At 37.2% G+C, this 15,344-nt stretch overlaps 1 protein-coding gene and 1 long non-coding RNA gene across 5 annotated transcripts in view; one reads left to right on the forward strand and one right to left on the reverse strand.

Moving 5' to 3' along the window:
* The window catches only part of LOC141572730 (uncharacterized), a 16,995-nt gene extending 13,423 nt beyond the window's left edge, over nt 1-3,572 (reverse strand). Inside the window, exons 1-3 of one of the 4 annotated variants that reach the window (XR_012498168.2) lie at nt 3,241-3,568; nt 2,377-2,474; nt 912-1,101 (exon numbers count right to left, since the gene is read on the reverse strand). This is a non-coding gene — a long non-coding RNA (uncharacterized LOC141572730). Of the gene's footprint in view, nt 1-911; nt 2,475-3,225 lie in introns of all 4 variants that reach the window. The other 3 variants (XR_016019063.1, XR_012498167.2, XR_012498166.2) reach the window with 3 other exon arrangements.
* PPID (peptidylprolyl isomerase D) lies at nt 3,488-15,302 on the forward strand. Its single transcript, XM_019733136.3, has 10 exons — nt 3,488-3,674; nt 4,917-5,057; nt 6,786-6,892; nt 8,837-9,025; nt 10,001-10,123; nt 10,284-10,390; nt 12,128-12,269; nt 14,013-14,099; nt 14,211-14,253; nt 15,032-15,302. The coding sequence occupies exons 1-10, from the start codon at nt 3,590-3,592 to the stop codon at nt 15,118-15,120; spliced, it is 1,113 nt and encodes a 370-aa protein (XP_019588695.1). The 5' UTR covers nt 3,488-3,589; the 3' UTR covers nt 15,121-15,302.
* The last annotated feature ends 42 nt before the right edge of the window (nt 15,303-15,344 follow it).

Consider the following 15,344-nt stretch of genomic DNA (forward strand, 5'->3'; position numbering starts at 1 on the left):
GGAATAAATGTGAAAACTATGAATTTAAGACATTAATTATCCTGAATTATTCCCTTATAGATATAATATCATTGATTATTAACATTGCTGTGTAACCCTTCTGTCAGTCACCAGGGTTTGCTACTTACATATCTATTAGTTTCTTTTGCTTTCAATCTCTGCCCCATATTAGGGAAATTCATGGAGATGCCAGAAGATTGGCACCAACTCTCTAACCTCCAAACAAAGTGATTAGGAGAAAATTTTATTATGATTTTCATTTTCAATGGAAAAATTCTTTATTTACCTTGGTTCACATTCTATAGATAGAGACTATCTTACAAAAGACATAGAAGCCTAGTCCATGCTATGATGCCAGATCAAAGCCAAGTTATGTAAGGATAAGACAAATCCAGGGTTAATGTAATGTGCTCACAGGTCCTCTATATACCATGGTACTTTCTTACACAATATTTAAACCTTATAGTTTTAAAGATAGATTGTCAAGTTCTATCTTTTTAACAGTGAAATGGCTTTGGAATCATATCAGACAACTTTCTACACCTCTCTAGCATTTATTTATCTGATAAGTAAAATAGGGTAATAAGATTACCTATGTCAGTTACTTTGATGATTAAATAACAAAGTATATAAAGCACTTAGCACAGAGCCTGGCACGTAGCAATAATCAGTAAGTGCTTGTTGTTTTTGTTTGTGATAGTCATAAAATCTATTGAAGGAAGAAGCCCTTTTAGATTAATGCAAATGTTTTTCTTCGGAGGAAAGGAATACTAAGGATTTAAAAAACGTTTTTGTTGGTTCAAATCATTGTATTTTATTCTATCAGATAAAAACACCTTTTGCAACTAAACAGTTAAAATTAATCTTATGAGGACTGCTCAGAAAAGGAACACACACACAGATCCTCTTACCTGGTGTTAGTGTAAACTGATAATCAGTATCTTTTGTCACATCATTTCCAGCGCCTAGAAGAATCTTGTCATAGTGGGAGTGCTCAGGCACAAAGTCCACTGCGCCATTTCCATCTGTGAGATGACTTCTGCTGGTGACAGACTCTACTGTCCCCTGGTGGCCTCTGCTGTCTCCCATAGGTTCAATGCTCTAGATTAGCAAACCTACAATTATCCTTAGGTAGTCTTAAGTTTAGCAGGCAGAGCCTGAGAGTGGCTTTTCCATTCTCACGTGTTTGAGTTTTATTTTTTTCTGCCACTGGAAAGCTATGCTCTTACAAAAGATGTTTTGTGCAAATCTCTTGCTATGCTAGGAGTCTTTTTTGTTCTTGTAAAGCCAAGCCTTTTGCAACACCAAAGCTAGGAAGAGTCTCCTTTCTTCCTCTCTTGCTTTTTTTGTAGTCATATCTTTCTCTTAAAGCAATGAACACAGAATGCCTAGGTGCTTTTTGGGGTTGAGTGATGGGCAAACAGATTGAGAGAATATTGGGTGGCGGAGGCAATCTGTTAATATTATTCCACCACACTTAGGAGGAACAGACAAAAATCACAATGGGGCTCTCAGAGCAAATATTCCTTCCTCTATCCAGATGAAATTGTGTCCTTAGTCCTAAGAAATAGTGCAGGGTCTTGGCTCTGTTCTTTGCTACCCACAGGCAAGACTTCAGAACTCAGAAGCTTTGTTTTAAGTAAGCAGACTGACAATGGGATAGGTTGTCTTCTAGGAGAAGGATTTATCTTTTCACCAAAAATCAGTTCTAGAGTGGTTTTGAAAGGTATGATTGTGTTATTTGGGTTGGTTCTAGGAATATGACAGTTTATATAAAGCTGTTACATTACTGTGAAAAATCTAGACACAGTGAGAGTAACATTTAGTCTTTTACACCTAGAAACCTGTATAACAGGAAGAATCATGTTATATTTTCTGAGAATGCAGAGGCACCTTTCCAGTTTTAACTTTCATTTTGAAATATGTTGGTAGTAGTAACTATTATAATAAAGTATTAGCTATTTATGAACAACAATTGATTACGCTTATGTAGTACTTACTATGTCAGATACTAAAGCATCTAAATAATTCTTCATTTAATCCTTAAAAAACATTAAGATACACATAATATCCTAATTTACAAATGAGGTGACTGAGGCACAAAAAAGCTACGTAACTTGTCCAAAGTCACAAGTTGGTATGTTTTAGAGATTGAATTTGAAACTCAGAAGTCTTATGGCAGAGTGGAAGTGCTTAACTATGCTGCCTAGTTAATTATAATGATATTCATCAGGGTGATATGGTTAGGAGGTTATGATATAAAAGTGACAATTCTTGGAATAATAACCTAAAGGTTGATTTTTAAGCTAGTAGATTAGAATAAAAAAATTAACGTGAATTTATCATTTGATATTTGTGAGACAAAGTGTAAGTTACCAGTTTGCAGCCTGGAAATGAGACTAGGTTAGAGAAAGATTTATTTTGACTCGTATTTATCAAGAGACACAGAAGTTATGTGCTGAGCTGTCGTAGATCTGCAGGGAAACACAACAAATAGACACCAAAGAATCGAAGGACATCAAGTCATAAGAGACGAACATTATACATTAATTTTAATGTCGGACTTTGAGAGGATAAGCATGAAGAATTATTATAATCTTCTCAAATTATAAATAAAAGACCAAAAAAAATGAAATTTCTTAATAGTCTCATAAATATATTCTCAAGGCCTTTAGCATTCTGTATAACTCAATCATTCATTCAAAAATATTTATTGAGCACCTACTATGTGCCAGACAGAAGTGCTGGGATAGAGCAATGAAAAAAAGCAAAATTCTTGCCCTCATGGAGTTTAATTCTTACGGGAGGAGAGATGAAGTAAATAACTGAATAAACGATTAGACTATTACAAAGTGCTAAGGGATTTTTCTTCAAAATCAGGCTTTCTCAAGAGGTGAGACTTTAAAATAGGTTAAATATTGACACCAATTCCGTAAGGGAAAAGTGGACTACAATAATGCAGTTTTATCAGGAATCAAAACTGTGCTTCCTTCTGGTCTCGCAGCTTCAGCTGCCAGAGCCTTTAGCTTAACCTCCACCACGAATACTGTTAAGGGGAAGATCAAATTATGACAGCATGGCAACAACTGATTAGCTACCAGCAAGCTGTCACACAGTGTGCTAAGTGATTTACTCCTTTAAACCCTCAAACGACCTTCCGAGGTGAGCACTGGCATTCCCATTTTCCAGACAAGAAACTTGAGGTTCAGAGAAGCAGTCAAATACCAGTTAGTCGCCGACCTGAGGCTGGAACGGGGTGACTGTCTCCAAAGCCCTTCTACACAACGATGGTAGGAAAAGCGAAGACGCACAAGCGACAAGAATGAAAACAACTGAGGCTGCAACTTCAGTGAATGAGAAAACAGGGGAAACCTGCAGAGACCTCCCGACCGAGCATGCGGGACCCGGCGCGTGGAAACGCAGAGAGGAGGCGGTGCCGGAAGTCGGGCTGCGGCTCACGGACCTTACGCCGGAAGTGGCTCGTCAGCGCCCCCTCCAGGTCTTCGTGCAAAGAGCCGCTCTCGGGTTTCAGCTGCTGGGAAGCCACGAGGTGCTGTGAGTCCGCTTCCAGAGGCGTCTGCAAGTCACAATGTCGCATCCGTCACCCCAAGCTAAGCCCTCCAACCCCAGTAACCCCCGAGTCTTCTTTGACGTGGACATCGGAGGCGAGCGAGGTGAGCAGTCTGATATTCGCGGAGTGACCCCGACGAGGCTGGGCTTCCCCAGATTTGGGGGACTCCAAGGGTGGGGTGGGGTGCGGTTCGGGCCGGGGCTGCTCCGGGGCGCGGAGGGGATGGCTGCTCACACTGGACCGCTGGAAGAAACCCGCGCATTCAGGGTTGGGTCGAGCCAATGTCCTTGTCCATTGCCATCAATCGTGCGGAAGTTTCTGGAAATTTCTGGTTCGGGGATTGTGGTGGCCTTTAGGCTTGTCTCTCCTGATTTGGTTGCACCTGCCCGCCACCTTGCACCATTAGGCTGGCATAAAATAAGGTTATTCAATGTTTGCAGTGGGATATTCAGAAAACCTGTGGGCTATGCGTCAGTTGGGCTCCAGTCACGCCATGTCTTTTGCCACGCGACCTAGATCAGCAGTTGTTGGGTTATTTATAAATTAAAGCGACTTTTGCTTGTTGCTTTTTCCTTATTATTGATTCTCTTAATTTAGAGGTCCATTCAGATTGGTGAACGTTTTTGGCATTGGAGAAAATGAGTTCAGTGTAGCAACGTGGTTGCCTAGGCTACGTTAGCAGCTTAGAAGCTCCTAAAATCGTGTGGAATATTAGCATATTGCTTTGTAACTGAATTGCTCTTGTTCTGAATACGTTAGAATTGATGGCCAGGCAGTGTGTACACAAACGGAGACATCAAGATCCAGAGACCCCGTGGATCGTATGGAGAGAGAGAGACAACACATACACGTTTTGAAACTAGTGCCAGGTTTATTTTTACCTGCCTTAGGAGTTAATCTAGAATGGGAACTTTTCCAGCTTTTGCTTCAGAATCTGCAACCAGGCAGGTTCCACAGAGCACAAAGGCTACAGCAATACGTAAAACTCGACCCACCTGACCACTTAAAGGTTTTTTGATGTTCTCCTATTGGTTTTTTGGTGATTGATAATGCTGAGTACCTGTTCAAAAAATTACTCAGAATTTAAAACCATTTGTACTTCATGGTGTCCATTATATGCTAATTTTCTGGTTACTGTATCTATGATCCCTTGTAAGATGTTGAAAAATATTTGTTTCAAATTCATCTATATACATGATGCTTAACATTAGACTAAATCTGAATACTAGAAAAAAGACAAAAAAAGAACGTGGAAAAAAGAGAACTTAGTCACCATACTTTATCCTTTTATCATTTGCTTATTTTGTTTTGCATACTGACATTATTTCATTGTTTTTTCTTTTAGTTGGTCGAATTGTTTTAGAATTGTTTGCAGATATTGTACCCAAAACTGCCGAAAATTTTCGTGCATTGTGTACAGGAGAAAAAGGCATTGGACCCACCACTGGGAAACCTCTCCATTTCAAAGGATGCCCATTCCATCGAAGTATGTGCAAATTTTCTGAATCTGATTCTTCTTATAATCAAATCCTGTTTGATAGCAGTTTGGGAAGAAAACACTATGAGGGTGAAGGTTAAAAATTACTGTTAGTTTCCAACAGGACGCTTTGACATCTGAGGCAGTAGCTCAGTTTCATCAAGGTTGGGCTGTGAAAGATAGACTTAATTACAGGAGGGTACTAAGATTTATTTATAGAGAAATGGACTAAACTAACTTCACCAATCTTCTGAACTCTTCAGTGATTAGATTGAGAAAAAACGGTGTGGCCATGATACATAAGCACATATTAGATAGCTTGACGGCCTGGTGACAAAAAAGTTAGACATACTTCTTGGGCAAGATTGCTTGGGAAAACTGTAGCCAATTAAAAAATTCAGTGTCTTGGCTACCTGATGTGATATGTAATTAAAAGATGACATTTCAGACTGCTTATCACACTTTGTAATCATACTTTTGTTTAGTGATTACTTAATGGTTCCCCCAGTAGACTAGGCTCCATGAATTCAGGAACTGTATCTTCTCATCATTTTGTTCTCAGCGTCTAGTAGTTGAGTAGGCATTCAAATACTTGTTTACTAAACAAACTATAACCATATGAATAGTTACATTTTAAAAACTTGATTATTAACACTGATTTAAAGATATTTTAAGTGTTGATTTATTTTCATGTTTAATAAAATACCAAAATATGCTAATGAAGTGTATGCAGAAAAGTGTTAATGTAGCTGTCCTTGGAAAGGTCTGCTTGCAAGGGTGGCCATTGACTGGAGTCTGGGAACTCGGCACTTGAACCATTCCCTAAATCATCAAGGTGGTTTCCTACGCCTAGACTGTTTCTACGGATCATCTACTGTATGCTGAACATCTGCTTTCCTTTTGGGAGTCTGGAATTTTGGTACATGTTGGGCAGAATGCCTGCATGATCATCCCCTATAAAAACCTGGGTGCTGAGTCTCCAGGGGGCTTTCCTGGGCAGGAACATTGTATACATGTTGCTGCATTTTCTTTGCTGGGGGAAGAATGTGACCTTTCATGGGAGGGCAAGAGTGTAAGGAAGCACATGGATTCCTCCAGACTCTGCCTGTATCTTTTTCCTTTATCATCCAGCTGTAGCCTGACTGTGTCACTGTAATAACAACCAAATGCTGAGTCCTTTTGAGTCATAGGGAATCTCTGAACATGGGGCTGGTCTTGGGAACTCTGGACACCAAGTGATTTTATTTGCTGAAGTACTTCCATTACGGTATAACAAATCTACTGGGAATAATTGGTCTTTATTCAGTAGACATTATTGAGTGACTAATATGTGCCCTGCAATGCACATCTTAACAAGGATGAAAAACAGAGTTGCTGTACTTAAGGAGTTAACTGTTAGCTGAAAGAGACAGATCATTGCGATATATGTTATAAAATGGAGGTAGAGTACAGTTACTGAGGGAGAAAAATTAGGAGATCCAACTTTGGGGTGCCAGTGACAATTTTATTGGGGAGGTGCCATTTGAATGAGTTTGATGAGTGTAGTGGGGTGTCAGGCAGTAAAAGCTGTTTGGACTCAGATTGTGAAAAGTCTTTAAAGAGTAAAGTGGTGGGGAAAGACAGAGTTACATGACTAGCGTCATGTTTTAGGAAGTTGTCTTTATTACATATTCGTTAGTTAACATTGCTGAAGCCATCCATATCCTAGTTTCTCATAGCTATTTTCCTTTTTTGTAGTTATTAAGAAATTTATGATTCAGGGTGGAGACTTCTCAAATCATAATGGGACAGGTGGAGAAAGTATTTATGGTGAAAAATTTGAAGATGAAAATTTCCATTATAAGGTAAAGTAGACAAAAAATGCATGTTTATTATGGTATTAATAGTAAAGTGTGTTGTGTGTGGATACTTGTTGATACCAATAAATGTCTCAAGTAAGTGTGCTTAGATTCTTTTTTTGTAAAAGGTGTATTTGTAAATATGCATCTTTGAGATAGACAGACTTCATTCAGTAATGATTTTATTTGGCAAAAATACTATAGTTATATTAGTGTAGACCAGGTTTACATACTTCAGTAATGCCAATGAGTTTTTAAGTGTGGCCATCATATGGCAACATTGTTTCCAGGAAAAATGTTCTCATGTTGGAAGGATAGTAACTTGTGCATCTTTATGCTTGAATTTGAAGAGCAACAAAACCATTGCTAATACCCAGGATGTCAGGGGATTTGCAAACTAGAGGATATGGTTAGTGTCCAAGCTCCTAAAGGACAGTAGTGCTGCCTGTGCCTTCTTACCTTCATTGTCCCAGGATGTAATCGGGATGTATTGCATCATTCAAGTTATGAGAATGGACACGTAAGTACAAAAGTAAAGTGGTATCTTTGGAAATGAGGAATATGAGCAAGGTAATCAGGATAACTTGAAAAGAAAATGTCATCAGTCTTTTAGCAGTATTGACTAACTGCAACTATGTGTGTTTAGAATTGTCACTGGCACCAAAGGGTTTATAAAAATGAAAGGTCTTGATGACAAGGAATTTACAGCCTTACCAGGAAGACAAGATTAAAACACATGGAACAACTGGAGAATACTATATGCAAATAAATGCTAAACTGACTGAGTTTTTATATACTATAGGAGAAAGGTAGGATTTGTATGGTCCAAATTACTCGGGAAGACATTGAGGAGGAGTGGGTACTTAAGTTGGGCAAAGTGGGCCTTGCGAGGTGGCTGAGATTTGGTTAGACAGAAATTAAAATACAGATGCCAGTTTGAAGGAGGGATGTGAGTGAGGAAAGACACAGGCAATAGGAGGCTGAGGAAATAAAAAGCTAATATTCTATTTAATATCGTGGGAAAAGCACCAAACTTTTGCAAAGGAAAGAGGGAAGCTACCAGAAGGATGAAAACTAAGATTATGTGATGATAGTGTTGATCAAAAGAAAGGAGGCCTATTGAAAGGACACGTAGTTCTCGCCTTCTACAAACCTGGTGGCCTTGAAAGCTGAATTAGATTTAGATTGGAGGGAAAAGGGATTTTAGGTGGAAAGACTAAATTAAGAGTTGCAGTGCTTGGCCCAACAAGGAATAAATTTAGAAAGCCTGAAGATAAAGTGGAAAGATGAAGAAATTGGGTTTCACAGAGCCTTTGAACAGATGGATGCCACAGTAGAAATTTGATTTCAATGTGTACGCATGCAGTAGTTTCTTTTGGGAATCCCTGAAGAAGTGATTCACCTGGGATGGAAGCCATAATATTTAGATTCGAGATTGGGAAAGGACCTAATTTAATGTCCGGTCTAAAATGAGTAACCCATCACTGTTCCCAGTTTATTGATGGGTAAAGGAAGAATCATAATGTAGGCCCATTAAAGTGGGAAGACTGTTCAGTGCTTCTCAGAAAAAAGCATGCATCATAAAAAGGGGCAAAGTATAATAATTAGATTTCCTTAAAGCAGCACCTCCATCTTAAAGATGAAGTGGAAGCCTTTTCCTAATACGGCCAATTTAGAATACCTCCCCCCCGCCCCCCCCGCCCCCCGCCCCCGCTGTTGTTTCTGTTAACTTGATTTGGTTTCGTAAGCTTTTCTTAAAAGTTTAAAAAATGGTTAACCCCACATTTTGTGAATTAAAGGCTGCAGTTTATACAAAGTAAAATTACACTATACTGTTTGATCTAAATGGTATTACAGTCCAACACAGTTTTAGATGGTCAGTAATGTCAGTAAAAGAACAGTTCGGACTAGTACTTCTAACCCGGTTTTCTTTTAATGATTTTTCTACAGCATGACAAGGAGGGTGTACTGAGCATGGCAAATGCAGGCTCCAATACGAATGGTTCTCAGTTCTTTATCACCACAGTTCCAACTCCCCATCTGGATGGGAAGCATGTGGTATTTGGCCAAGTAATTAAAGGAATGGGTGTGGCAAGAATTCTGGAAAATATAGAAGTGAAAGGTGAAAAACCAGTCAAAGTAAGTAAAGTTATAATGAAATACATTTATCATCTTAGTTGCTATCTTAAAGAAATGTAAGTAAAAGGATCAGATGGTTATTAGCTGGAAGAATGTTAAGATGACTTTTGGGCTAGAAGCCTGGATCTGCCACTTTCTTTTAAACTGTTTCCTACAAGGAAAAGATTAGAACATTTAAAGGGAGATTTTTCTTATTTCAACTTCAATTTGGTGATTTCAGTCTTCCTATGCTTGAAAAACTTTGAGTCATAGTGTGTACATGAGTACACAATAGAAAGAGGACAGGAAATGAAGAATCCTGTTTAGACTGCCATTTAATTGGTGGTTCTGTCTTGATCTTATTTAACTTTTCTTGGCCTGTTTCCTCATCCTCTATAATTTACTTCAGGATCTTATGTTCTAAGTGCCTGTCAGTCAACATGCCCATATTACTACCTACCCAGTCGGCAGGGTTTTGAGTGGGAATGGGAAACTCCAATACCGGCAGGAGATAGGCTGCCACTCAGTGTATGAAGGAAACAGTAGTAAATTGAAAGCGATGCCCCACCTAAAGAAAATTTATGGAGAGAATGATAATATTTTCAACTTATTTTGTGTATACTGAGCTGCTGAATATCAATAAAATACTTTTACAAAACAGTGATGTTGTATTACTTAGAATGTACCGGACGTGCCAAAAATGTATATACATGACTTGTGTTTATCTCTCGTTATAGGTATATATTGAGTATTACAACGTTAATACAGTTTTTTCCTTTCCTAAAATGTGTATACATTATTTTGGCACCCTCTGTATATAAAGGCCATTCTTGTAATTAGAGCAGACAGATGAGCCTCCTAACATCAATCTCATTTCAAAAGGGACTTGGACAGTGTCACACACGACTTGCAGCTGTATAGCTTTTAAACCCAGAACTTTTTTTTAATACGATTAATATGGTAGTGCACTTCTACAATTTAGGATTATTTTTACAGTTGTGCGTTATTGCAGAATGCGGAGAATTGAAGGAAGGTGATGATTGGGGAATATTCCCAAAAGATGGTTCTGGTGACAGTTATCCAGATTTCCCGGAGGATGCAGATATAGATTTAAAAGATGTGAGTACTTTCAGATCAATCAAGCTTTCATTACTTAAATTACTAAAAATATTTGGTACTAAAATTTTGAGGTTTTTGTGTTAGTCTGTCTTCATGATAGAATCGAGTACTAAACCACATTACTTACTAAAATTCAATATATTTGTATTCTTTTATACAGGTAGATAAAATGTTATTAATAACAGAAGACTTAAAAAACATTGGAAATACTGTTTTCAAATCCCAGAACTGGGAGATGGCCATTAAAAAATATACGAAAGTTTTAAGGTAATAAAATATTTTTAATAAATTACTTTTAAGAACTTGCATGTTAAATTATAAACTGAAATTCAAAAGTTGTTTATTGTATTTTTGGCAAATTACTTGCAGAGTAACCAGGTGTGTTGAAATAGATGCATTTTTGTTGCCTCCAGCCTATTTTGAAAAATTTCAGAATACAGAAAAGTTGAATGAATAGTACATCAGTACTACTCATGTACGTTAACCTTCGTTCACTAGTTTTTAACTTTTGCTGTATTTGTTTTTATAGAATCATTTTGCAAGGATGTTACAGATACCATGACACTTCACCCCTAAATATTTTAGCAAGTACTTCCTAAGAAACGAGGACATTCTTCCACATAACTTCAGTGCCATTATAATCTTCCCAAAATAGTGTTCCTACATTATCTACTATGTAATCCATATTCAAATTTTCCCATTTGTTTCTTTTTACTTCAGAGTCTGTTGCAGCATTTGATCTTATGTCTCTACGGTAGTTTCCTCTCATCTTGAATAGTCCCTACTCTACAAGTTTTTTCAGTCATTTGCATTTTGTGAAGTCTGAGTAGGTTGTCTTATAGAATACCATCTGTATTTGTTTGCTTCTTCAAGATTAGGTTTAGGTTACATTATTTTGGCAAGAGGACTTAAGTAGGTGATATATATTTCCTACGAAATCACATATTGAAGGCATGTGTCAGTTTGGCCTATTTTGAGTTTTGGCACTTGGTTAAAGTGGTGTCAGCCAGATGTCTGTCTGTTATAAAGGTGCCTTTTCCCCTGTGTATATAATAAGTACTCTGTGAGGTGGTACTGTGAGATGTGTGCATATTCCAGTTTCTGACCTTTTATCCATTGGTTTTACATCATTGAAGATCCTTGCCTGAATCAGTTAATACATTGATGGTTGCAGAACTGTGATTTTCTAATTTTATCACTCATTCTACAGTTACTAGCTGGCATTCTACTGTTTGAAAGAGCCTCCCTTTTCTTACCCTTTTTTAAGTATCAGTATAGACGTGTGTTGTTGGTTTTTTTCCCTAAATTTATTATACTTACTATACTATTAACATTGTTCTTTTTGATGCTCAAAGGGTTCCACAATTTTCCAGCGAGCCCCCTTTTCTACATACTTTTGACATGTTCCTCTTAGTCTGGGATCACTTGGCTTGTTTCCTGGCACAAGATGTTCAAGGCTTGTCTTAACTAACCTTGTTTCCAGAACTAGTATTAGCAGTTTCTCCAAAGTGCCCCGATATTTTTCAGTGGGGATAGACAGGCTTTAGAAAACAAATTCCAGGCGCCAGGTATACTTACTGTTTCTGAGCCCTTTTCAGTGTATAGAGCTAGAATTATATTAAATTACATTTCAAAACGAGCATTACAGGTTCTTCACCTTTCCCCATTCTATTTCCTCTCTCACAATGGGAAGGCTGATCCTAAGCATAATTACCCTGGAAAGTACATAAGAGACCTGGTTTTTAAAAATAGAAAGTGTTAATAGTGTATAGTTATCTTTCGATTTGGGGATTATTCTTAAATCGGCCTGTTTGAACACTCTGGGAAAAAAGCTGAAACAAATAAAAATAAAGAAGTATTTAATAAAAGGATTGTTATCATTAAGAACATTAATATTAGTATTTGATGAGCTTTTTATATCAAATGACAACACTTTTTGACATAGTTGAAGCAGAGTAAGTCTTATGTGGCATTACTTGCTACTTTTATAAATGTGTTCTCTAGATACGTGGAAGGATCAAAGGCTGTTATTGAGAAAGCAGATAGATCAAAGCTGCAACCTATAGCTTTAAGCTGCATGCTGAATATTGGTGCTTGTAAACTGAAGATGTCAGATTGGCAGGGAGCAATCGACAGTTGTTTGGAGGTAAGTATGTTTGATATTGAACTTTTTGAAAGGATTTGATTGACTTATCAACTTAAACAAAAGCAATATTATTAATACATACATTAATATGTCTTACTGCATAGGACCTAATGAGACTCAATGAAACATAATTTATAAATCATTTTATCTTTAAATATTTTGGACCTTCAGTTTTTGCTCTCAATTCAATTATTTAGCTTATGTTACTTAATATCTATGAAGATACCTTTCCTTTTTTCCTCAAAGCACATGTATCATCAGCTCACTTATTCATTTAACGTACTGAACACCTATTATGTGCTAGGCATTAGAAAACAAAGCCAGGAATGATTAAGAATGAGGGTTGTGGAGTCAGTCAGGCATGGTTTTTTTATTAGACCTCTGTCACTTACTGTGATCTTGAATAAGTTCCTAATTCTAGAGTGTCTTAATTTCTTTATATGTTAAATGGAAATAATACTTCATGGGATTGCCATAAGGATTACATGACACATATGAAGCGTTTAGCAGTGTGGGGCACCTGTTAAGCACCCACCAGTCTAGATATTTTCAGAAAAACCCATACCCTCAAGGAACTTTTTATTTGGCTCTCTTTATGCAGACATCCAGAAATACTACTACAGCTAAAAAGGTGGCAGCATTACTTTCCTTAATTAAAGCAATTACGCCTTTCTCCCTTTTGTATAGTTTGTTTGAAAAGTTTTCCATACTAAACCATGTATTTTAGAAAGACCACCTCTACTAATTTTTGTTTATTGCACATTGAGCTATGTATATCGCTGGTCAGTTATGCCCAGAGCAAGTCGAAATAAACTGAGGTCCTAATTTGGTAGGGTAGGTGGAATAAAGGGTAAGACTATATTTAGAAGGCAGGATACAACACAGGGGAAACGTTATTAATGGAAAAGATTGGTCTTCACTCTGCATCTCTTTTTGACCTTTCTAAGGCAGATAGTACGCCCTTTTCAGTAAAATGTGAGAATTGAACTTTAAAAGATGTTAAGTAAACAAAGTATAGTATTTTTAAAACATTTATTTCAGAGGAGAGACCTATTAAAAGTTATTCATGCTCCTAAAAAAAAAAATACCATAGGTTTCAAATAAAGAAGAGTGTACACAAGTTTTTATTCAAAATGGCTTTCTATTAGAAGTTAGGGCCTAATAAGGAAATAGAAACCACACAGTAATTTGAACAGAGAAAGTTTAAAATAAAAGTATGGGGGGATTGGAATAATGAGGGATTGGCTAGTAAAGAAAATTCTAACATTATATATGTAAAATATAGGAGCAGCTGCTTCCCCTAGGCTGGGATGGAGGATGGCATCCCCTAGGAAGAGGCAACTCTGGACGCCCCTGGACTGAGACTCAGACCTCATTGGAGTGGGGGTGGCTGTGATTCACTGGGTGCAGAGACGTTCACTGGGCACCATACTTGTGGGACTTACTGGAGTGCTTGGGGACGCTGCCTGCAGGGAGTTGGCTGTGTGCTGTTGACTAAGCTCAGTGCAGCAACCTAATGAGAGGAACACAATGGAAGAGAAACAGCTTTCTCTTCCATGTAGCGCCCTCTACTGATAAAACTTAACACTGTGCCAGCTGGCAGAGAGATTTATAGGGTCCAGCTCCATTATCACAGAGCTGTGAAGGGTTGATTTGAAGCTGACAGGCAATACAATTCAAATGTAGCAGATATATTTAATATTTAATATTTAGATAAAAATACTAATTTTATAATTTTTGTAGGCTCTTGAAATAGACCCATCAAATACCAAAGCACTGTACCGTCGAGCTCAAGGATGGCAAGGATTAAAAGAATACAATGAAGCACTGGTAAAATTTTTTATACATTTTTAAAAAAATTTTTAATAGTTTTTTAAGACAGACAACCACTGTTATAAGTCACACACCTAATATTTTCTTAATTTTTTTTTCCTATTAAAGGCTGATCTTAAGAAAGCTCAGGAGATAGCACCAGAAGATAAAGGTAAGTTGGCAGTTTCTGTAATGAAAATTCATTTTGTCCTTCAAGAATTTATCCTCATGAACCATTGTACCCTTTGCCATTTCGATACTTACTTGTTCAGCAGGTGTTACAGAATGCCTGTCAGTGAACATAGTGCAGTGAACAAGTCAAGATCCCTGTCTCCACAGAGCTTCCATTCTAGTCTCTCACCAGAACTGATTTTCACATATCTGAACACTATTTGTTCTACCAGATCATTTGAAATCTGGTTCCTGTTACTTTAATTCCAGTTGAAAGTGCAACACTAAGCGTATTTAGGGTGAATTCAATGTTTGGGACCATTCCTTAAGCTGAATGTGGCCTTAAGTTTTCTATCTAATGTGTGTTTTAGGAAAGCTTTGGGAAGCTGTGACAAAAATAAGCTTGTCTTTCAAATAAACCAACTACAAATAGGGATACTAGAGTTATATATTAAAATAGACCTTTGGTCTCTTTAATTGCTAAAGTAAAACAAGGGGGGCACTTAACTGCCCTCTCTAATGGAGAGGGGGAAGGCAAAGCTGTATAATTCAATTCAAATTCTCTCAATTGAGTCTTCTAAAATTATGCTTCATGATTTTTGTGTTTGTGTGATTATTTTTTCAGAGTAAAATATTCTGTTAATAAGGTTCAGTTACTTTATGGAGGAGTTGTTTTATCAAGGGGGAGTTAACTATCATACTAAAAACATCAGTTTGTTGGTCAACCTAATTTTTTGGGTATTTTGAAAAATAACTCATATTACATATTTATTTTGCAGCTATCCAGGCAGAATTGCTGAAAGTCAAACAAAAGATAAAGGCACAGAAAGATAAAGAGAAGGCAGCGTATGCAAAAATGTTTGCTTAATAAGGAATTCAATTTGCTTAAATGTTATACACTGATTGTATGAAGGCAATAAGAAAATTAAAGGGGTTTTGTCTGTTATATATAATCCCTAATGTGCATCCTTTGATATTTCAGTTCCCCTTGTTTACAGTTTAGAAATTCTAATATAGGTTCTCTCTTAATAAAAGTGTTATAAAATACAACGAAGTTGATTTGTTTTTCATGGCTATCTGCATTACTCAAAG

The sequence above is a fragment of the Rhinolophus sinicus genome, chromosome 15 (genome assembly GCF_057876585.1).
Source record: "Rhinolophus sinicus isolate RSI-liver-muscle chromosome 15, RSI-T2T, whole genome shotgun sequence".
NCBI lineage: Eukaryota > Metazoa > Chordata > Mammalia > Chiroptera > Rhinolophidae > Rhinolophus > Rhinolophus sinicus.

Coding starts and splice junctions, on each gene's coding strand:
- PPID (XM_019733136.3), top strand. CDS start 3,590: ATGTCGCATCCGTCACCCCAAGCTAAGCCCTCCAACCCCAGTAACCCC. Junction 6,893..8,836: donor ATGAAAATTTCCATTATAAG/GTAAAGTAGACA, acceptor ATTTTTCTACAG/CATGACAAGGAGGGTGTACT. Junction 12,270..14,012: donor CAATCGACAGTTGTTTGGAG/GTAAGTATGTTT, acceptor TAATTTTTGTAG/GCTCTTGAAATAGACCCATC.